This window comes from Piliocolobus tephrosceles, chromosome 1 (assembly GCF_002776525.5).
Source record: "Piliocolobus tephrosceles isolate RC106 chromosome 1, ASM277652v3, whole genome shotgun sequence".
NCBI lineage: Eukaryota > Metazoa > Chordata > Mammalia > Primates > Cercopithecidae > Piliocolobus > Piliocolobus tephrosceles.
Genome location: NC_045434.1, coordinates 128,962,300 through 128,985,246, shown reverse-complemented (window position 1 = coordinate 128,985,246; position 22,947 = coordinate 128,962,300). Strand labels below are relative to the sequence as shown.

The 22,947-nt window shown below is 38.1% G+C and overlaps 1 protein-coding gene and 1 pseudogene across 3 annotated transcripts in view; both read right to left on the bottom strand.

The window, feature by feature from the left end:
• EVI5 (ecotropic viral integration site 5) overlaps positions 1-22,947 on the bottom strand; it is a 281,488-nt gene that overhangs the window by 161,697 nt on the left and 96,844 nt on the right. For all 3 annotated transcript variants that reach the window (XM_023231039.2, XM_023231037.2, XM_023231040.2), the window contains 5 exons: positions 22,593-22,667; positions 18,279-18,404; positions 15,744-15,887; positions 14,729-14,818; positions 14,226-14,323 (listed from right to left, as the gene is read on the bottom strand). In XM_023231039.2, the coding sequence (XP_023086807.2) occupies positions 14,226-14,323; positions 14,729-14,818; positions 15,744-15,887; positions 18,279-18,404; positions 22,593-22,667 (533 nt within the window). The remainder of the gene's footprint in view (positions 1-14,225; positions 14,324-14,728; positions 14,819-15,743; positions 15,888-18,278; positions 18,405-22,592; positions 22,668-22,947) is intronic.
• LOC111555200 lies at positions 21,204-21,371 on the bottom strand (annotated as a pseudogene).

Here is a 22,947-nt window from a genome sequence, read left to right as displayed (position 1 = left end):
AACTACTGGGCTTATGTTAAAGGAGAGAAAAGTAGTTGTTCATAGGAAGTACACATTCAAGTATTCATGGATAAAAGGCACAATATCTAAATTTACTCTCAAATGGACCTCCCCCAAAATGGGAATGGATTTTACATACACACACACACACACACACACACACTACATTTACTTACGCATATGGAGGAGAGAGGATAATAAAGCAAATGGGATGAAATGTAAATAATTGCTGAGTCTTGGTAAAGAGTATATCAGACCCCTGGTACTATATTTGTAACTTTTTTATAAGTTTAAAAGTATACCAACATAAAAATTCACCAAAAAAAGTCAAAGGCTAAGACTCAATTCTTACAACTTTTATGTAGTAAAGGAACCTCTGAGCCTTTGTACTTATTACCGTTCTTCTCAAAATGCCCTCCTTCTCTTCACCTGGCAAACCTTTATTACAGCAGAGAGTAAAATTTTTAAAACCAGATGATGTCACTTTTCTCAAAATCCTCTACTGGCTTCCCTTCAGATGTGGAAAAAGTCTGGCCCATGAGGAGGACAATAACCAACAAAACGTTTGACAGTAACGAAAATGTGCTAGATCTGTATTGCCCAATAGAGTAGCCATTAGCCATATGTGACTAATTAGCACTTGAAATATAACTGATGAAATAAATTTTTAATCATATTTAGACTAAATAGCCACATGTGGGTAATGGCTACCACAGTAGATGGCATGGCTTTAAATACCCCTAGCCCCCTACCATGTTTCTGACCTCACTGCTCACCACACTCCTATTTGCCTACGCTACTCCAGTCCCATCAGTTTTCTTCCTTTTCTTTTTTTGCAGAGATGAGGTTTTACTATGTTGCCCAGGCTGGTCTCAAACTCCTGGGCTCAATGGATCCTCCCACCTCAGCCTCTCAAAGTGCTGGGATTACAGGTGTGAGCCACTGTGCGCGGCCTCTCACTAGTTTTCTATTCCTTGAATGTATCAATCACATTCTTGCCTCAGTCTTTACATTTACTGTTATCTTACTGTAAGATATACTTCCCCCAGACAATCCCATGACTCCCACTCTTACTTCCCTCTGGTGTCAGCTCAAATAGTACCTTATCAGCCTGTGAGCCCTATCTCTGCATGCCCTGGTCTAAAAGAGTGCCCATCTCTCCATGTCCTTTATCTGGCTTTGTTTTCTTCATGGCACTTTCACTGCTGGATGTTACGCTGTATATCATTCTATGTCAGTCTTCTGTATTTCAGTAAGTTCCATATCAGCAGGGATTTTCTGTTGCAGTCATAATTTAACCCTAGCAATTAGAAACAAAGGTCTTCAGCCAGGCATGGTGGTTCATGCCTGTAATCCCAGTACTTTCGGAGGCCAAGGCGGGTGGATCACCCGAGGTCAGGAATTCGAGACCAGCCTGGCCAACATAGTGAAACCCAGTCTCTACTAAAAATACAAAAAAAAAAAATTAGCTGGACATGGTGGCATGCACCTGTAGTCCCAGCTACTCAGGAGGCTGAGGTTTGAACCTTGGAGGCGGAGGTTGCAATAAGCTGAGATTGTACCATTGCACTCCAGCCTGAGGGACAGAGCAAGACTCCGTCTCAAAAAAAAAGAAAAAAAAGAAAGAAACAAAGGTCTCCAAAATTGTACTCAGGTATCATCTCCTTCAGAGAACTACCTGAAACTTCCTCCTCTGCCATCATTCTTGCCACGTCTGTGGTCTTATTTTTCTGCTCATGTATCTGCTAAAAAAAAGTTTCCTCATATACATTTTAAAGACTTCTAAATTTTGTTTTATCTCAAGTGTAAATATAGTTTAAAAGGACATATCATTGTAATTTATATGTACTTTAACATTTTTCCACTACAATTTAAGTGACATTTATCTTATTTATGGACAACGTCTACTCTAGGACCTAACTGGCAAAGGCAGTCGCTATTATTAAACCAATGAGCCAAATTATATTTACTTCCTCTCATTAAAGTGTTACGTTCACTTTTCAATTCAAATAAACATGAATTAATAATTTGTCCCATGATTACAATTCTACTTCTGAATTCTAATTGTAAGAAAGATAAAGCAGGCTTGCCAAGCATTTCTCAGCTGGATGAAAACAGAAACCCAAATTAGAAATGAGAAAAATTCCATTTTTCAGATTGGCTTCCAAGATGGCCAAATATGAACAGCTCCGGTCTGCAGCTCCCAACGAGACTGACACAGAAGACAGGGAATTTCTGCATTTCCAACTGAGATACCTGGTTCATCTCACTGGCACGAGTTGGACAGCGGGTGCACCCCTCAGAAGGCAAGCAGAAGCAGGGTGGGGCATCGCCTCACCCGGGAAGCACAAGGGGTCGAGGGGATTTCCATTTCCTAGCCAAGGGAGACCATGACAGACTGCAGTTGGAGAAACAGTACACTCCTACACTCCTGAGCAAATACTGAGCTTTTCCCACAGTCTTAGCAACCAGCAGACTAGGAGATACCATCCGGTGTCTGGCTTGGCGGGTCCCACGCTCATGGAGCCTTGCTCACTTCTAGCACAGCAGTCTGAGATCAACATTCAAGGCTGCAGCCTGGCAGTGGGAGAGGCGTCCACCATTGCCGAGGCTTGAGTAGCTCAGAGTGTAAACAAAGAGGCCTGGATGCATGAACTGGGCAGAGACCACCACAGCACAGAAAGGCCTACTGCCTCTATAGATTCCTCCTCTGCGGACAGGGCATAGAACAAAAGGCAGCAGACAGTTTCTCCAGACGTAAATGTTCCCATCTCACAGCTCTGAAGAGAGCAGTGGTTCTCTCAGCATGGCGTCTGAGCTCCAAGAATGGACGGACTGCCTCCTCAAGTGGGTCCCTGACTCCCGTGTAGCCTGACTGGGAAACACTTCCCAGTAGGGGACGACAGACACCTCAAACAGGCGGGTGCCCCTCTGGGATGAAGCTTCCAGAGGAAGGATAGGGCAGCAATATTTGCTGTTCTGCAGCCTCCGCTGGTGATACCCAGGTCTGGAGTGGACCTCCAGCAAACTCCAACAGATCTGCATCTGAAGGGTCTGTTAGAAGAAAAACTAACAAACAGAAAGAAATAGCATCAACATCAACAAAAAGGACTTCCACACCAAAACCCCATCCGTAGGTCACCAACATCACAGACCAAAGGTAGATAAAACCACAAAGATAAGGAGAAACCAGAGAAGCTGAAAATTCCATAACACAGAGCACCTCTTCTCCTCCAAAGGATTGCAGCTCCTCACCAGCAAGAGAACAAAATTGGACGGAGAATGAGTTTGACAAGTTGACAGAAGTAGGCTTCAGAAGGTTGGTAATAACAAACTTCTCTGAGCTAAAGGAGCATGTTCTAACCCATCACAAGGAAGCTAAAACCTTGAAAAAAGGTTAGATGATTGGCTAACTAGAGTGTAGAGAAGACCTTAAATGATCTGATGAAGCTGAAAAACACGGCACAAGAACTTCGTGACACATGCACAAGCTTCAGTAGCTGATTCAATCAAGGGGAAGAAAGCGATTGAAGATCAAATTAATGAAATAAAACGAGAAGACAGATTAGAGAAAAAAAGAGTGCAAAGAAATGAACACAGCCTCCAAGACATACGGGACAATGTGAAAAGACCAAACATACGTTTGATTGGTGTACCAGAAAGTGATGGGGACAACAGAAGCAAGTTAGAAAACACTCTTCACGATATTATCCAAGAGAACTTCCCTAATCTAGCAAGGTAGGACAACATTCAAATTGAGGAAATACAGAGACCACCACAAAGACACTCCTTGAAAAGAGTAATTCCAAGACACATAAAATGTCAGATTCACCAAGGCTGAAATAAAGGAAAAAAAATGTTAAGGGCAGCCACAGAGAAGGGTTGGGTTACTTACAAAGGGAAGCCCATCAGACTAATAGTGGATCTCTAGGAATAAACCCTACAAGCCAGAAGAGAGTGGGGTCCCACATTCAACATTCTTAAAGAAAATAACTTTCAACCCAGAATCACATATCCAGCCAAACTAAGCTTCAGAAGTGAAGGAGAAATAAAATCTTTTATAGACGAGGAAATGCTGAGAGATTTTGTCACCTCCACGCCTGCCTTACAAGAGCTCCTGAAGGAGGCACGAAACATGGAAAGGAACAACTGGTACCATCCACCACAAAAACATGCCAAATTGTAAAGACCAGTGACACTATGAAGAAACTGCATCAGTTAACAGGCAAAATAACCAGCTAACATCACAATGATGACAGGATCAAATTTAAACACAACAATATTAACCTTAAATGTAAAAGGGCTAAATGCCCCAATTAAAAGACATAGACTGGCAAATTAGGTAATAGTGAAGACCCATTGGTGTGCTGTATTCAGGAGACCCATCTCACGTGCAAAGATGCACACAGGCTCAAAATAAAGGGATGGAGGAAGATCTACCAAGCAAATGGAAAGCAAAAAAAAGGAGGGGTTGCAATTCTAGTCTCTGATAAAACAGACTTAAAACCAACAAAGATCAAAAGAGACAAAGAAGGCCACTACATAATGGTAAAGAGATCAATTCAACAAGAGCTAACTATCCTAAATATATATGCACCCAATACAGGAGCACCCAGATTCATAAAGCAAGTCCTTAGAGACCTACAAAGAGACTTAGACTCCCACACAGTAACAATAGGAGACTTTAACACTCCACTGTCAATATTAGACAGATCGACAAGATAGAAGGTTAACAAGGATGTGCAGGACTTGAACTCAGCTCTGGACCAAGCAGACCTACTAGATATCTACAGAACTCTCCACCCCAAATCAACAGAATATACATTCCTCTCAGCACCACATTGCACTTATTCTAAAATTGACCACATAATTGGTAGTAAACACTCCTCAGCAAATGTAAAAGAAGAGGAATCACAATAAACTGTCTCTCAGACCACAGTGCAGTCAAATTAGAACTCAGGATTAAGAAACTCACTCAAAACTGCACAACTACATGGAAACTGAACAACCTGCTCCTGAATGATTACTGAGTAAATACTAAAATGAGGGCAGAAATAAAGATGTTCTTTGAAATCAATGAGAACAAAGACACAATGTACCAGAATCTCTGGGACACATTTAAAGCAGTGCATTTAGGGAAATTTATAGCACTAAATGCCCACAAGAGAAAGCAGAAAAGATCTAAATTCAACACACTAACACCACAATTAAAAGAACTAGAGAAGCAAGAGCAAACAAATTCAAAAGCTAGCAGGAGGCAAGAAATAACTAAGATCAGAGCAGAACTGAAGGAGGCAGAGACATAAAAAACCCTTCAAAAAATCAATGAATTCAGGAGCTGGTTTTTTGAAGAGATCAACAAAATAGACAGCTAGCAAGACTAATAAAGAAGGAAAGAGAGAAGAATCAAATAGATGCAATAAAAAATGATAAAGGGGATATCACCACCGATCCCATAGAAATACAAACTACCATCAGAGAATACTATAAACACTTTTATGAAAATAAACTAGAAAATCTAGGAGAAATGAATAAAATCCTGGAAACATACACGCTCCCAAGACTAAACAGGAAGAAGTAGAATCTCTGAATAGACCAATTAATGCCCATGCGGCCACTGACATCACAGGCTTCGGGATTTTGGGCCATGTGCAGAACCTGGCCAAGCAGCAGAGGAACGAGGTGTCATTTGTAATCCACAACTTCCCGGTGCTGGCCAAGATGGCTGCGGTGAGCAAGGCCTGCGGAAACATGTTCGGCCTCATGCACGGGACCTGCCCGGAGACCTCAGGCGGCCTTCTGATCTGTTTACCACGTGAGCAAGCAGCTCGGTTCTGTGCAGAGATAAAGTCCCCCAAATATGGTGAAGGCCACCAAGCATGGATTATTGGGATTGTAGAGAAGGGCAACCGCACAGCCAGAATCATAGACAAACCCCGGATCATCGAGGTCGCACCACAAGTGGCCACTCAAAATGTGAATCCCACACCTGGGGCTACCTCTTAATCTAGACATAAATAGCTGTTTGGTTTTGATTTTAAATAGATCTATTTCCCTTATCACTTCAATTAAAGACTATAAACAACAAAAATCTCATTGTGTCTACACATCAGGGTGACCTTAGGTCTGTTTGTAAGTGGATACAATTAATAAAATAAAATCCATTGCCTTTTTTTCCTGTTACATTAAAAAAAAAAAAAAAAAAAAAACAGGTTCTGAAACTGAGGCAATAACCAACAGCCTACCAACCAAAAAGAGTCCAGGACCAGAGGGATTCACAGCCAAATTCTGCCAGAGGTACAAAAAAGAGCTTGTACCATTCCTTCTCAAACTATTCCAGTCAAAAGAAAAAGAGGGAATCCTCCCTAACTCATTTTATGAGGCCAGCATCATCCTGATACCAAAGCCTGGTAGAGACACAACAAAAAATGAGAATTTTAGGCCAATACCCCTGATGAACATCAATGTGAAAATCCTCAATAAAATATTGGCAAACCGAATACAGCAGCACATCAAAAAGCTTATCCACCATGATCAAGTCAGATTCATCCCTGGGATGCAAGGCTGGTTCAACATATGCAAATCAATAAACATAATCCATCACATCACCAGAACCAATGACAAAAAACACATGATTATCTCAATAGATGCAGAAAAGGCCTTTGACAAAAGTCAAAAGCCTTCACGCTAAAAACTCTCAATAAATTTGGTATTGATGGAACATATCTCAAAATAATAAGAGCTATTTATAACAAACCCACAGCCAATATCATACTGAATGGGCAAAAGCTGGAAGCATTCCCTTTGAAAACTGGCACAAGACAGGGATGCCCTCTCTCACCACTCCTATTCAAAACAGTGTTGGAAGTTCTGGCCAGGGCAATCTGGCAAGAGAAAGAAATAAAGGGTCTTCAATTAGAAAAAGAGGAAGTCAAATTGTCCCTGTTTGCAGATGACATGGTTGTATATTTAGAGAACCCCATCGTCTCAGCCCAAAATCTCACTAAGCTGATAAGCAACTTCAGCAAAGTCTCAGGATACAAAATCAATGAGCAAAAATCACAAGTATTTCTATATACCGATAATAGAGAGCCAACAAATCATGAGTGAACTCACATTAACAATTGCTACAAAGAGAATAAAATACCTAGGAATCCAATTTGCAAGGGATGTGAAGGACCTCTTCAAGGAGAACTACAAATCACTGCTCAACAAAATAAGAAGACACAAACAAATGGAAGAACATTCCATGCTCATGGACAGGAAGAATCAATATTCTGACAATGGCCATACTGCCCAAGGTAATTTATAGATCCACTGCTATCCCCATCAAGTTACCACTGACTTTCTTCACAGAATTGGAAAAACCTAAAGTTCATATGGAACCAAAAAAGAGCCCGCATAGCCAAGACAATCCTAAGCAAAAGAACAAAGCTGGAGGCATCATGCTACCTGACTTCAAACTACACTACAAGGCTACAGTAACCAAGACAGCATGGTACTGGTACCAAAACAGAGATATAGACCAATGGAACAGAACAGAGGCCTCAGAAATAATACCACACATCTACAACCATCTGATCTTTGACAAACCTGACAAAAACAAAATATGGGAAAAGGACTCCCTATTTAATAAATGATGCTGGGAAAACTGGCTAGCCATATGTAGAAAGCTGGAACTGGATCCCTTCCTTACACCATATACCAAAATTAACTCAGGATGGATTAAAGACTTAAATGTAAGACGTGACACCATAAAAACTCTAGAACAAAACCTAGGCAGTACCATTCAGGACATACGCATGGGCAAAGACTTCCTGACTAGAACACCAAAAGCAATGGCAACGAAAGCCAAAATTCACAAATGGGATCTAATTAAATTAAAGAGCTTCTGCACAGCACAAGAAACTATCATCAGAGTGAACAGGCAACCTACAGAATGGGAGAAAATCTTTGCAATCTACCCATCTGACGAAGGGCTAATATCCAGAATCTACAAAGAACTCAAACAAATTTACAAGAAAAAAACAACCCCATCAAAAAGTGGGCAAAGGATATGAACAGACACTTCTCAAAAGAAGACATTTATGCAGCCATAAATGTGAAAAAATGTGAAAAAATGCTTATCATCACTGGTCATGTGAAAAAATGCTTATCATCACTGGTCATCAGAGAATGCAAATCAAAACCACAATGAGATACCATGAACGCCAGTTAGAATGGCAATCATTAAAGTCAGAAAACAACAGATGCTGGAGAGGATGTGAAGAAATAGGGATGCTTTTACACTGTTGGTGGGACTGTAAACTAGTTTAACCACTGTAGAAGACAGTGTGGTGATTCCTCAAGGATCTAGAACTAGAAATACCATTTGACCCAGCAATCCCATTACTGGGTATATACCCAAAGGATTATAAATTATGCTATTATAAAGACACATGCACACGTATGTTTATTGCAGCACTATTCACAATAGCAAAGACTTGGAACCAACCTAAATGTCCATCAATAATAGACTGGATTAAGAAAATGTGGCACATATATACCATGGAATACTATGCAGCCATAATAAAGGATGGGTTCATGTCCTTTGCAGGGACATGGATGAAGCTGGAAACCATGATTCTAAGCAAACTAGGACAAGGACAGAAAAACCAAACACCACATGTTCTCACTCATAGGTGGGAGCTGAACAAAACCTGTACATTGTGCACATGTACCCTAGAACTTAAAGTATAATAATAATAGTAATAAAGAAAACTTCCATTTTTCTTGCTTTGCTCTCTCAGGGGATACTCCCTGAGGAGCAAGTCATTCTGAAACTGCTCTTTTTGTTTGGAGCTGCAGAGATTTTTTATAAACTAAAGTAATGTACCATAGTAAGATCTAGATTGGCTGACAGGTTTTCCTTCCTTCCTTCCTTTAATAAAGTGGGAGAAGGCATGCTATAAAAGGGAAGGTGCGAAGGAGAATCAAGGCACCTCTACTACAAAAATGTTATCAGACAGATAAACTATAGGAAAGAATATGGATAGAAATTGAAAATCTACTTAACCAAGCTCCGAACATTTTCCTGACACCCAGCAGACTGTGTATGCCAGTTTGAAGACATACGGGTTAGGTATCTCTAACATATAATTTTAATAATCTGTTATATACTTGCATGTAATAAGCCATTTACTTTTCTGTGCTGCCACCTTCCAACCAACAAGAAGCTTGAGCATTTTTGAGAGGTAGGTCCAATTGTGAGTTTATTATATATTCCAAGACTGATACTTGGTAGAAACGGACAAGACTTATCTTTTAATACTGACAAAAGATTACAACCCAGATTACAAACAACTAGCAACCACTAAGAAGTCAAAGCAGTATGAAGTAGACACTGCAAGAGAAAAGGGAGGAAAAAAAAAATAGAAGAAAAACATGAGGCCAATAAATGTATGAAAAGATGCTTACTCTTATTAACAATCAGGGAAATGTAAATTAAGTAGAAAATGAGACATTTTATACTGGCCACAATGAGAACTCATACACTGCTAGGTTAGACTATAAATTAGTGTCAGTTTGGCAAAATTTTGTGATGCTGAACACAGCTTACTTTGCAATGTTAAAGCATTCTGAATATAAGCCTGCAAGCCCTTAATAATACCCCCTGTGACTGATAAAAATTAGGCAGATTGGCAAAAATTAAGAATAACCAAGCACTGATGACAAAGTAGAACAATGAGACCGTTTTTTTAGACAGGGTCTCACTCTGTCACTCAGGCTGGAGTGCAGTGGCACAATCGTGGATCATTGCAGCCAGGACCGCCCAGGCTCAAGTGATCCTCCCACCTTGGCCTCTTGAGTAGCTAGGACCACAGGTGTACTGGCGCCACCACACTCAGCTAATTTTTGTATTTTTTTGTAGAGACAAAGTTTCACCATGTTGCCCAAGCTGGTCTCAAACTCCTAGGCACAAACAATCTGCCTGCCTCAGCCTCCCAAAGTGAAAGGACTACAGGTGTTAACCACCGCACCTGGCCACAATAAGAACTCATACACTGCTGGGTTAGACTATAAACTAGTGTCACTTCGGCAAAATTTTGTGATGTTCAACACAACTTACTTTGCAACCTTAAAACATTCTGAATATAGGCCTGTAAGTCCTTAATAATGCCCCCTGCAAAAGAATAGACTAATTCAAAAGAACACCATTCCCACTAACTCTTTTCTCTGGAATTTGGTATTTAAAGAGAATAATGAAGTTTTTGTTTTGTTTAAGAGAGAGGGTCTTACTCTGTCACCCAGGCTGGAGTGCAGTGCTGTGATCATAGCTCACTGCAGCCTCCAACTCCAGACTCAAGCCATCTTCCCACCTCAGCCTATGGAGAAGCCAAGACTACAGGCACCTGGCTAGCTTTTTTTTATTTCTTGCAGAGATGGGGTCTCGCTATGTTGCCCAGGCTGGTCTCAAACTCCCAGGCTCAGGCGATCCTCTTGCCTGGGCCTCCCAAAGTGCTGGTATTGTGGGTGTGAGCCACCATGCCTGGCTGAAATAATGAAGTGTTTATACGTGTTTCCAGTAGAATGAAGTTAGCTGCAGTCAAAGAAGAAAAGGTTATGAAGAAAGCTGACTGATAAAAGTAAGAAGAACGACATTTTAAAAATCATGCTTTTGTTATCCTAAATGAAACAATTTAACACGAAAAGTATCCCCAATGATACTTTTTTTTTTGGAGACAGGGTCTCACTCTGTTGCCAAGGCTGAAGTACAGTGACGCAATCACAGCTCACTGCATCCTTCTTGACTTCTCAAGTGATTCTCCCAACTTAGTCTCTTGAGTAGCTGGAACTAAAGGTGCTCACCACCACACTTGGCTAATTTTTGGTCTTTTTTTTCTTCTTTCTTTCCTTTAGAGACAGGATTTCACCATGTTGCCCAGGCTGGTCTTGAATTCCTGGCCTCAAGTGATCTGCCTACCTCAGCCTCCCAAAGTACTGGGATTATAGGTGTGAGCCACTGTGCCTAGCCCTCATTAATACTTTTGAGCAGACTGAGCCAAGAGGTGGAAAGTCATAAGGAACTGGATATTCTTACGATGCCAAAGTATCAACTTACAAAATACTTACTGGGTGCCAAGAGGGCCATCACGGCTATTATAATAAAGAAATCTGTCATTACCTTAATCTAGTCATCAATCATGGCATCTCTAATAACAGTGAGACAGACATTATACATCTTTTAAGATGAATAAAGTACATGGTATCACCTATTAAGTACTCTTGCCAGAAATGTTCATGCTTAATTAGATTAAGTCTTCACATTAGCTCTCAGTTTATAGAAAACACAAGAGATACAGAAGTTAAATGAGATGACAAGGAAATAATCAGATGAATCCTTCAGGTTTGATATTCTCCATAAAACTGACTTGGTCTCTTCAACAAGTCAATATATTAAAAAGGAAGATTGGAATAGATGGTGCTGACCTAAATTTTTAAAAATGTAAGTGAACAACCGAATACAATGCAATCAATGGCAAAGAAATTTTTGGCACAACTGAGGAAATGTGAACATAGATTGAGTATTAGGCAATATTATGGAATTACTGTTAAGTGGTGAAAGCAATGTGGTAAAGGAGGCAAATTACTTTATGGACATGAATACTGACGTATTAAAGAGTGAAGTGTCACAATTTCTGAGCTTTACTTTGAAATACTTCGAAAAAATAAATGACAAAATATTAACAATATTTACTTTGAAATACTTTGAAAAAAATAAATATGACAAAATATTAACAATTGTTATATGTAGACAATAAGCAATGGATATTTCTTATTCTATTTTTCTGTATGTCTGAACATTTTCCCAAGTGAAAAAAAGCAAATAGAATGTGATCTGTAGCTAATGAGTAAAATCTATTGTTTTCTTCACAGCTAAGCTTCATAAAAGGAAAATGAAATGCTATGTTGAGGAAGGTTTTATTTTGTTGCTTCTAAGTCAGAACTAAAAATTATCTTCTTAGATTGAAGAAAATGAAACAACAGAGAGAGAGAGGTTGAAGACAGAGGACAGAAGGAATAGTTAATGGAGCAAGGAGCTGGAAGAGATGGAAACGAGTAACATCATGTATTCTGAATTAGCATTATAAAGGAAAAAATACTGTATTCTAAAAGGAGAAAAAAAAGAACATAGCTAAGTCTACAAGCTGGAAGACAGCAAGTTTAGGAAGTTTGAAAATAATTGCTGAATTAGGAATAAGGTAATCTGGTGAGAGTTAAGTATGGCAAAAAGGGGATGGGAGTTGGGAAGAATGGTAAGGTTTGAAGTAACCACTGTGAGGAATGAGATAATTAATCAAAGCCAATATAAACACACATGGAAGGCCACTGGAAACATAATTTACTGTCAGCAATCTCAGTAACTATGCAACAACAACTGGCTACATGAATACAGGAAACAAAAGGGCAGAGGAAGTACAGTTGTTCATATCAGAAGAAGGCTTTTACACCTCAATCTAGAGATCCTGATAAAGCAGAATGGGGAGAGCATGAATAAGGAAGTGAAAGAACTAGGGAACCAGAAATCTGATAAGTAAACAGGATTAACTGAAATTTCAGAAATGGATTGTACATATGACAAGATCTATACAAGGAGAATTAGTTACCAAGAAGGTTAAGGAACCTCATTCTCTATCAGACTTCTAAAGTAAAATAAATTCTCTGCCTGGCTAGTGTGAGTTCAATGTTGTTTTACCATGTGACAAAAATTGAGATAATTCATTTTTATCAGTTACAAGGCACAGCAGATTTTTGGTCTATATGATGTCTCCACATGATGGTAGTTATTTAAAATGTAGCAACATGATGGTGGTTATTTAAAACATCACAAGTAACTTATTAATAATAAAAGTTGAAGCTCAAAAATCGGCTCGGCTTGCTTTTGTCAATTAGAGCTAACTTTTTAATTTTTTTTAAAGAGATAAGGTATCACTAGGAGATAAGGTATCACTATTTTTCCAACAAAAATATAAAATACTTACCTTTTAAAGAGATAAGGTATCACCTAGGCTGATTGTGAACTCCTGAGCTCAAGCAATCCTCCTGCTTCAGCCTCCCGAGTAGCTGGGACTACATATCATTTGTGCATGGAAAAGCTAACTAATTTTAATAACAAAATTCTCACTCATATTTAAATATACTTTGTGGAGTAGGAATATCCATGGGAGTAGTATGTTGTACATGTTAATGTAATTTCATATTGCAGCAGAAAAGAAACTAACTGCTAGCATACAGTATTGTTATCATTTTAAAGCATTTTATGCCATAGAAAGTACATGACCACAGGTTAAGAATTAAGTACTGGAAGCTAGAGAAATCATGGCTATTATTTTAATTAATACATTTAATCTGTTTCAAAAATAAAACTAATGAGCCAAGACTGTTTATTTTGAACTTTTAGGACATGCATACCAAAAAAAGCTTCATTAGAAAGTAGCACAATACATAAAATTTGACCAGGTGCAGCGGCTAACATCTGTAATCCCCACATTTTAGGAGGCTGAGTGGGAGGATCACTTGAGCCCAAGGGTTTGAGACCAGCCTGGGCAATACAGTGAGACTCTGTCTCTACAAAAAAATTTTTTTAATTAGCCAGACATGGTGGTGTGCACCTGTAGTACACCTGTACTTTAGTAGAGACAGGGTACTTCCTGTACTTAGAAAGCTGATGTGGGAGGACCACTTGAACCCAGGATTTCAAGGCTACAGTGAGCAGTCATGATCACACCACTGTACTCCAGCCTGGGTGACAGAGCAAAAGCCTGTCTCTAAAATAAATAAATAAATTTTTAAGTTCCCAATCCATACCTCATGTCTATCTTGCTGGTTATGCTAATTTTGAACTTAAGTGACACTCTGGGGTCAAACTAAGAGGAAAAGAATGTCACTGAATGGGACCACACCAGAAAAGTGGTTTCAAAAATAACAGCATCCTCATATATGTATATCCATTCCAGGCTACTAATTCTAGTCAATATGTAAAAGGAGGAAAGTTTTAAAGGTAGTACATGCTAGTCCCACGCACCACTATTAAAAGCTGTATATTCCAACATTAGCTTTATGTTATAATGAAACCAATACCACCAAAGAAAATAAAACAGTTCCATAACCTAAGGTGGAAAACTGTATCACTAGAATGTTTTGCAACTTTCACTGAATTTCCAACAAAAATATAAAATACTTACTTTTTCATTTTCTTTGAGTTGTATTTGACTTGGTAAGCTGCTTGGATTAGCTTGTCTGGGACACCATCAAACTGATGTGGAATGATCTTTTGAAAGTGCTAAGATACAATAAAAGAAAAACATAAGAATGACTTAAGTGCTGTTAATAGTGAAATCCAAAGACATTCAAGAAATTATGGGCTGGGCATGGTGGCTCATGCTTGTAATCGAAGCACTTTGGGAGGCTAAGGCAGGCGGATCACTTCAGGTCAGGAGTTCAAGACCAGCCTGGCCAACGTGGTGAAACCCTGTTTCTACTAAAAATATAAAACTTAGCTGGGTGTAGTGGTGCACGCTTATAATTCCAGCTACACAGGAGGCTGAGGTGGGGGAAGGATCACTTGAACCTGGGAGGTGGAGGTTGCAGTGAGCAGAGATCACGCCACTGTACTCTAGCCTGGGCAACAGAGTGAAACTCTGTCTCCAAAAAAAAAAAAAAAAAAAAAAAGGAATTATGAACTTACCTGTAACATCCCTTCCATGTCAAGTTGCATCAGTTCTGCCTGATTCATCTGAAGAAGTGCTAATCCTACACGAAACACTATTTCTAAACCCTGAGGAAACAAATTAAATAAATCCAAATTTATCCTACTCTTCCATCAACAAAAACAAGTCATTTGAAATAATACTAAGGTCAGCATTTAGGGATCTAAATTAGAGGCTGGTAAACATTTTCTGTCAAGAGTCAGAAAGCAAATATTTTAGATTTGATGGGCTACACTGTCTGTCAAAATTACTCAGCTCTGTCACTACAACCCCAAAGCAGACATACACAACATACAAATAAATGGGCAGGGTTGTGTTCTAGGAAAACTTTATTAAAAACAGGTGTGGAAGGACAGATTTGGCACAAAAATCTGTCCATCTGATTGGGACATGAATCACAGTTGGCCAACTGTGATCTGAACTAATTTAGATAGGTAATACAAATTGATTTTCCCAAGATGTAATTAATAGCAACACTGAGTTCACAGACTAGAAAATAAAGGATTGCCTCTATGTACTACTGACAAAAGGACAACAACCTGCAATGTGTTCATAGAATAGAAGAAACATGCTTATTACTTCTTACTCTTTGGATGACAGATGCATTGCAACAATTTTAACTGTAAGATAAATATTTTACCTCTCATGAACTTTCACTGTATTAGGAGGTGATAAAGAGGTATAATTAACAGTGTAGGCTCCAAACTGCCTATGTTTGAATCCTTGTTACAAACACCACTTATGTATTGTGTGTCCACAGATAAGCTACTTAACCTTTCTCTAAGTCTCACCCTCCTCATCTATCATCTAACAAATGGAACAAAAACAGTATCTACCTGATAGGGTTATTATAAGGTTTAAATGGGATTATCCATGTAAGCAGTTCTGCATGGGACACATGGCTTTCCTTCATTGCTCTCCTCATTGCCCTGCTCTCACTAACTCAGTGACCGCTTTGCTCAGCTCCTGCTCTTTGTCTGCCCATTAGCTTACCTCAGACATAAAGATATCAAATATCCTTGTTGCAATTGGTAGTGGAAAAGTTGTAAGAAAGATAGTCAGAAACCAGGATGATGCATACATTGAGGTATGAAAACTCTGAGATTGAAAATGTACAAAGAGCTCTGGAAGATGCTCCTAAAGAGAAGAAAGCAGTTAGTTATAACACAGTAAAACTGACTATTTCAAATTAGATCATTATATTTATACTAGATCATCCTATACCAAACACAAAGATTAGATCAAGCATCATATGGAAAATGTAAGACATAGAAATTGAAACATTTGGGACAGTGGCTCGTATCTAGGAAAGAAAGAAGGGGAAAAGAATGCGTAGTTGGAATTTTGAGTATAACATTTAATTTATTAATAAAAAGAAACCAATAAAAGTTTTATATTTGTTTAATCCTGTTGGTGGATACAAGAGTGACTGATATTTTCTATACTTTTCTATCAACTATAATATTTCAAAAAGACGTTTAAAAAGAAAAGAAATGCCATGTTAAAATACTTTTAGGCACTATCTACCATTGATCACCTAATTCTTACCTTCCTAAAGAACAGGAAAAATACTCAAAATACAGATGTTTCAGCAAGTCTAGTAATTCAAAACATAAATGAGACTTTTTTTTTTTTTTTGAGACAGGGTCTCACTCTGTCACTCAGGCTAGGGTACAGTGGTGTGATCTTGGCTCACTGCAACCTCTGCCTCCCAAGCTGAAGCAATCCTCTCATCTCAGCCTCCCAGGCAGCTGGGACTACAGGTGCACACCACCATACCCAGCTAATTTTTTTTATTTTTAGTAGAGACAAGGTTTTGCCATGTTGCCCAGGCTGGTCTCAAACTCCTAGGCTCAAGTGATCTGTCCACCTCAGCCTCCTAAAGTGCTGGGATTAGAGGCATGGGCTACTGCATCCAGCCATAAATGACACATTAATTGAAAAATATAACATTAAAAGAGTTTAAGGCTGCTAAAAACAAGCTTACTATTTCAGAAAAGAAATAATTAAGAATAATCTCTAGTCCAGGCACAGCGGCTCATGCCTGTAATCCCAGCACTTTGGGAGGCTTAGATAGGAAGATCACTTGAGCCCAGGAGTTCAACATCAACCTGGACAACATAGTGAAGCCCTGTCTCTACAAAAAATTAAAAAATAAAAAATAAAAATAAATAAAAAACTATTCAGTTGCAGTGGTATAAACCTGTAGTTTCAGCTACACAGAAGGCTGAGGTAGGAGGATGGCTTGAGCCCAGGAGGTCAAGGAGGCAGTGAACCGTGATCATGTCATTGTACTTCAGCTTGGGCGACAGAGTTAGACTCTGTCTCAGAAAAAAAAAAAAAAAAAAATTCATCTTAAGACCTATTCTGGCTTTTTCTTTAAAATATATAGAAACAAAAAGTACGTACTCCATAATGTACAACCATTGTATGTCAATTAAAAAATCAGCTGGGCACGGCAGTGGCTCACGCCTGTAATCCCAGCACTTTGGGAGGCCAAGGTGGGTGGATCACGAGGTCAGGAGATCGAGACTATCCTGGTTAACATGGTGAAACTCCGTCTCTACTAAAAAAAAATACAAAAAATTAGCCGGGTGTGGTGGTGGGCACCTGCAGTCCCAGCTACTCGAGAAGATGAGGCAGGAGAATGGTATGAACCCAGGGGGCAGAGCTTGCAGTGAGCCGAGATTGCGCCACTGCACTCCAGCCTGGGCCACAAAGCGAGACTCCATCTCAAAAATAAATAAATGAATAAATAAAAAATAAAATGTCCCACCATAGATAGAAAAACTTGGAGTTTATAAGGCTGCCAGGAGACAGGAAACTAATAAAAATGGCTCCCATGCCAGCTGATTCATTAACCTATTTTCTTATATTCTGCTCATTTAATTGAAATTGAAATTTAAATAAGTGAAAATATTTACATTATAGCAAACTTAAATATACAAAATATAAAAATTAAATCCAGAAAGGTAAAATACTTCAAAGGTATTTTTCCCTTGATTTTGATTCTGCTCCTATTCTCTCCACCTTCATTCAGTCCTTGAGTCTTAAACTAGCAACATAAAAAGAAAACATTACAGGAAAAAAAATTACGGGCTAGTAAAAAATAAAAATAAAATAAAAGTAAAAAGGCAGAGGAGAGGACTCAAAGAGACAGAGTCTCAAAGTAAGGGGACTGATGTCAGTGTGATAATATCATAAAGCTCCTGTAAGAGAGCTTAGACCATGTAACAGTAATAGGATATAATAAGGAAATTCATGTGATTAGGTAAGGGGTATATAGTACATTTGGCAGAAATGCTTAAGGATTGAATAAGAAAACTGGAGTCAAGTTCTAGACTGTGATCTACCTAATGTGAAGGGTCAAATCGTACATAAACCAACCAAAAAAAAATCATGTAATTAAAACACTTACACATTCAAGTGCTTTAACGCTTTTAACATTAAATTTGCTCAGTTGGCACTCAGAACAAGATACAAAAAACACAAAGGCAATATGCCTTTTTATCAACACTGCACTTTTACCTGTATCATACATTCAAATTGGTACATACAAAGGCCCAATTCTGCCATACTTGGTTTAAAAAGTTCACGAAGTCTATAATCTTGCATTAATTTAACGAATACACAGAAAGCTTCTTCTTCTGGCATCTACATTGGAAGGAAAAAAACAACATAGGTTAATGTTCTATGATACACAAATAAACCAATGATATTTAAACTAAGTACCCAGCCAATCATAAGCACTATTTGAGTGGCTGTGTGCTGCAATGCTAAGAGCAATTAGCTAAGAATCAGAAAGTTCTAGTCTCCCATTCCATCACCAAGAACGAGAAGTTAAACAAATCTTACAATCTCTGAAACCAACTGTCTCAACTTGCCTCATTCATTAATTCAACCAACAAATACTGATTTATAGCCAGATACTTTTCTCTTTCTGGGTATACAGCAGTGAACAAAATAAACACAATCTCTATTCTCAAGGAAACTGAACTTTCTAATGGAGGGAGGCAGACAAGACACAGAATAAATCAACTAATATGTATGTCAGATGGTGATAGATGCTACAGAAATAAAATAATGTAGGGTAACAGGGAATGCTGGGGAGACACACAGCTATTGATGTAGATCAGGAAAGGTCCCCTGATATGGTAACAGTTGAGCAGAATACTGAAGAAAGCAAGGGAGCATTTGAGGAAAGAATAGTTCCAGAAGACCAAAGAGTACAAAAGTCCTAAAATGGAATCACACTTGGCATGCTCAAGAAACAGCAAATAGAGAACTACTAAATTAGAATACTATGAGTGAAGCTTACATCATGGAGGAGAAATAACAGGGGACCAAAATGCAGAGGGCTGTAGAGGCCATGGTAAGGATTTTGACTTTTACCTTAAGCGAGAGAGAAGGTTTTTTGAGGATTCTGAGCAAAAAGTCATATGACATGGTGTAAGTATTAAAAGGACATGTTGATTATGTTTTCATATTATCTGAAATTGGGGTTTAAAGTTATCAATTTCACATTTTATGTATAAATCACCAGAAAATCATATCAAATAAGATAATCAATATGCAAGCTCTGTAAAGAGCTACAAAGATATTCAGAATACTTAGGCAAATAACTACCCAAAGTGTTAAGTCATCTTTCTCAAAATAATAAAATTTGCTAATTATCATTCATTCCCATTATACCGGTGTGTTTCAAAAGAGAACATCCCAAAGGATCTCCAGGCCTTCTTCTTGCTGAAGACTGCTGCTAATAACAAGACATTTTCCCTGGCCTTGACACAGCCACGGACAGGAGCCAAGAGTTACTCTTGGCAAAACCTGCACTTCTTCCTTCCTCTCAACACACATGGCCACAATTCTACTTTGGAGGTTATCTCTATTAATTATATCAAGCTCCACAGTCCCACTGAATTATGTCAGTCACTATGAGAAGCCCCAAATCCCAGGACTCTCATCCTACATAATTTTACTGCTCCCCTAATCTGACCCCATTTCCAATCTTTCCTAAACCTTTTCACAGCATTTTCTGGAACCCATATCCTACCATGAACAGAATAGTCTACCTAGATCCTCAATCTCTTTTCCAAATGTTGCTCTCTTTCTTTAGCTGAAATCTGGATCTCCCTTAAGAATATTTCAACACTGAAACCTGGCTCTCTCCTAAGGTAGTTGTGTTCTCTTTTCTCTCCCACAGCACTGGAAAGGGACAGAGATTACCGAGGTATATGTCCTCAGGCAATTTAATCATTGTACGAACATCATAGAATGCACCTACACAAACCTACATCATATAGCTTACTATACACCTAGGCTATATGCTATATAGCCTATTGCTCCTAGGCTACAAACCTGTACAGTATGTTACTGTACTGAATACTGTATGCCAACTGTAACATGATGGCACATATTTGTATATCTAAACATAGAAAAAGCAAAGTAAAAATAGGGTATTACAATCTTAGGCGCGCACCATCATACATGCAGTCCACTGTTGACCAAAATGTCATTATGGAGTATGTAATTATAATTTCCCTTTTTGTCTTACAACAATTTCTTGTCTTCTGAACATATCAAAACAAGTTTCATTCCCTCTCCTCTTTGCAATAGCATTAATATGGGAACTAGAGGAGAATTTTTTCAACGGCAACATTTTTAAAAATAAGTTGAGGTAATTTGGCAAAAGAGGAAAAGGGGACAGAAAAAGTATCACTAGGTCCTTCTCAAAAAAATTGAAACTATGGTGACAAAACGAAAAAATGTGACACGGAGAGGCATATACCAAGTTGTTTTATAGTCATTCCTTTCCATTAGAAAGAAATCAAGATGCTTGAGTCCTAGAGCAATGTGCTGCTACATACTTTCTCCGTGACTCTGAGTTGATGAGAATCGATGTCTTTTGCAAAGGTCTAATGCAGACAATATACCTAATTTTATAGGAGTGAGATATACACAAAACATACATATCCAACACTTTTAACCATTTTGATACAATATGCACTAACTTTGCAAATGTTATCAGACTCTCTGAGTTACATTTCTAAACTGAAGTTACGGGACAACAACATACCATAAGGTGTGAGCATAAACTTCAGAAACAAAAAGAGGAGCTTTTCTACCTTATGGCCCTGGGCCATAAGTGACTACTGTTGTGTTAATATATTGCTGCCACTGACAACAGCTAAGTAGATCAATCACCAAAATATTATTTATTACTCCAATGGTGGTAATAATACTTATTGAAGTTAGTATTTCTACCACCACTGCTTGCCCTGTCTTGAAGGAAACTGTGATTCCTAGAGGATTCACAGGATCCACAGGATTCCTAGAGAGCTAGGTCAGCTGTTCAGAGATCCAGACCTCAAGCAGAGAAAAACGGCTCTTTAGATGCCCAAGAGAAATAACTACTAAAAGGTTATTGTAGAGCTAACAGGAAAATAAAAGGACCAGAACAGCAGCAAAAATCACTAGACTGATAATAAGGATGTCTGAGTTCAATAATGAAGGATCTATCAGTACTAAACAATCATAAAGTAGGAAAATCTTAATTTCAATTAGCAATAATTGTGCCTCGGATAAACCTCATTGGCTAAGACACTGCCATTGCGCAAAGCTGGAAAATCATAATTTTGTTAAACAACTATACCTTAACATTAACAAATCTAGTTTTGCATTGTATTATTTATAACCTAATTCCACTTAGAAATCAATAACCACTGGGAGCACTTCTTATGTGTTCTTACATATGCTATAACACAGAGTAAAAATTATTTTTATTATAAACCAGTGTCTCTGACATCAGGTTTATTCTACTCAGAAAAGAGGGGTGTGTATACTCCTGACAGCAACAGAGCTTTAAAACTCAAAGCAGTTGGGAAACTGAAGCAAAGCATCAGGAAACAGTTTGTGATTCCTGCTTTGTTTTTATCTACCAGGATGTGTGATCTTGGGTAAATCACTGAACTTTCACTGCCTATCTCCTATGGGCCAAACACCATGCTAGGCTTTTCTACATACATTACCTCAAATAACTCTCACAAATAATCTGAAAGTAGATAGTATTATCTTATTAAGGCTCAGAGAGAGGTTAAATAATCTAGCCTAAATTCATACAGCATGTGCAGAACTGAATTGCAAAACCACCCTATATGACTCAAACCAAGTATCTCCATGATTCCTTTTCAGGACTAAAATCTGAGACTAAATAAAGAGTAACATGGACTTTACATTTCAACAAAGTTGAAGAGATAATACTACATGCCATTTCCCTTCAAAGCTATGATTATCCTACCCCGAATTCTGAAAACATCCCACCCAAACCCACTACACAATTACTCAATAACAAAGTTATATCCTTAGGGGGTGAAAGTGGCTGAGTACCACTATTTTAGAGCATACAGTGAGGTATGCATAACGAGCTTTTAGCTACACGATAAATTAAATTCACTATAAATCTCTAAAGATATTGTACAATATAAACAAGATTTTCTTACCAACACTTTAATTATTCCCTCCTTGATTAGAAAAAGATTACTCTTCATTAAATGTTAACAAATAAGATTTTAAACTACTATAGATACAAGCTTTAGTAGAATATTATAGTAAAAATGTATACATCATTAAGTTGAAATTTCATTTGGTGGTAAGGTATTATTGCATGTTATTTTAACACGTTTAATCTTTTAAAGTGCAAACTAAATATTTGTATTCAAATTATGCCTAGGAAAAAATACCCATATCCACTTATATGTAATAAAAACAAAGATGCTTTTTAAACTCTCCAATCCAACTTTAACAAAGAATTTCATTGGACATTTAATACTTATATTAACTTACCTGCATAAGCAACAATCCAACTATAAAAGCACTTCCTTGACAGTAACCAACCTCACGATCTACTAAAGAATAAGCCTAAAAAGTAAAAAAAAGTTGTTCAAAACACATGGTAAGTTATAACTTCCTTCTCCAAAAAACCTAAAATTGGCAAGACAGGCAGATTAAAAGACCATTTATTTTTGAGAAAAGCTCTCGCTTGCTTGTTATAGATGTTACCCTATACATATTTAAAAAGCAAATGTTTTATTACATGAAATTTTTATTTTGACAATTTCCCAATCCAAACTTGGTAGCTCCTAAAGACATAACATAACATAACATAACATAACATAACATAACATAACATAACATAACA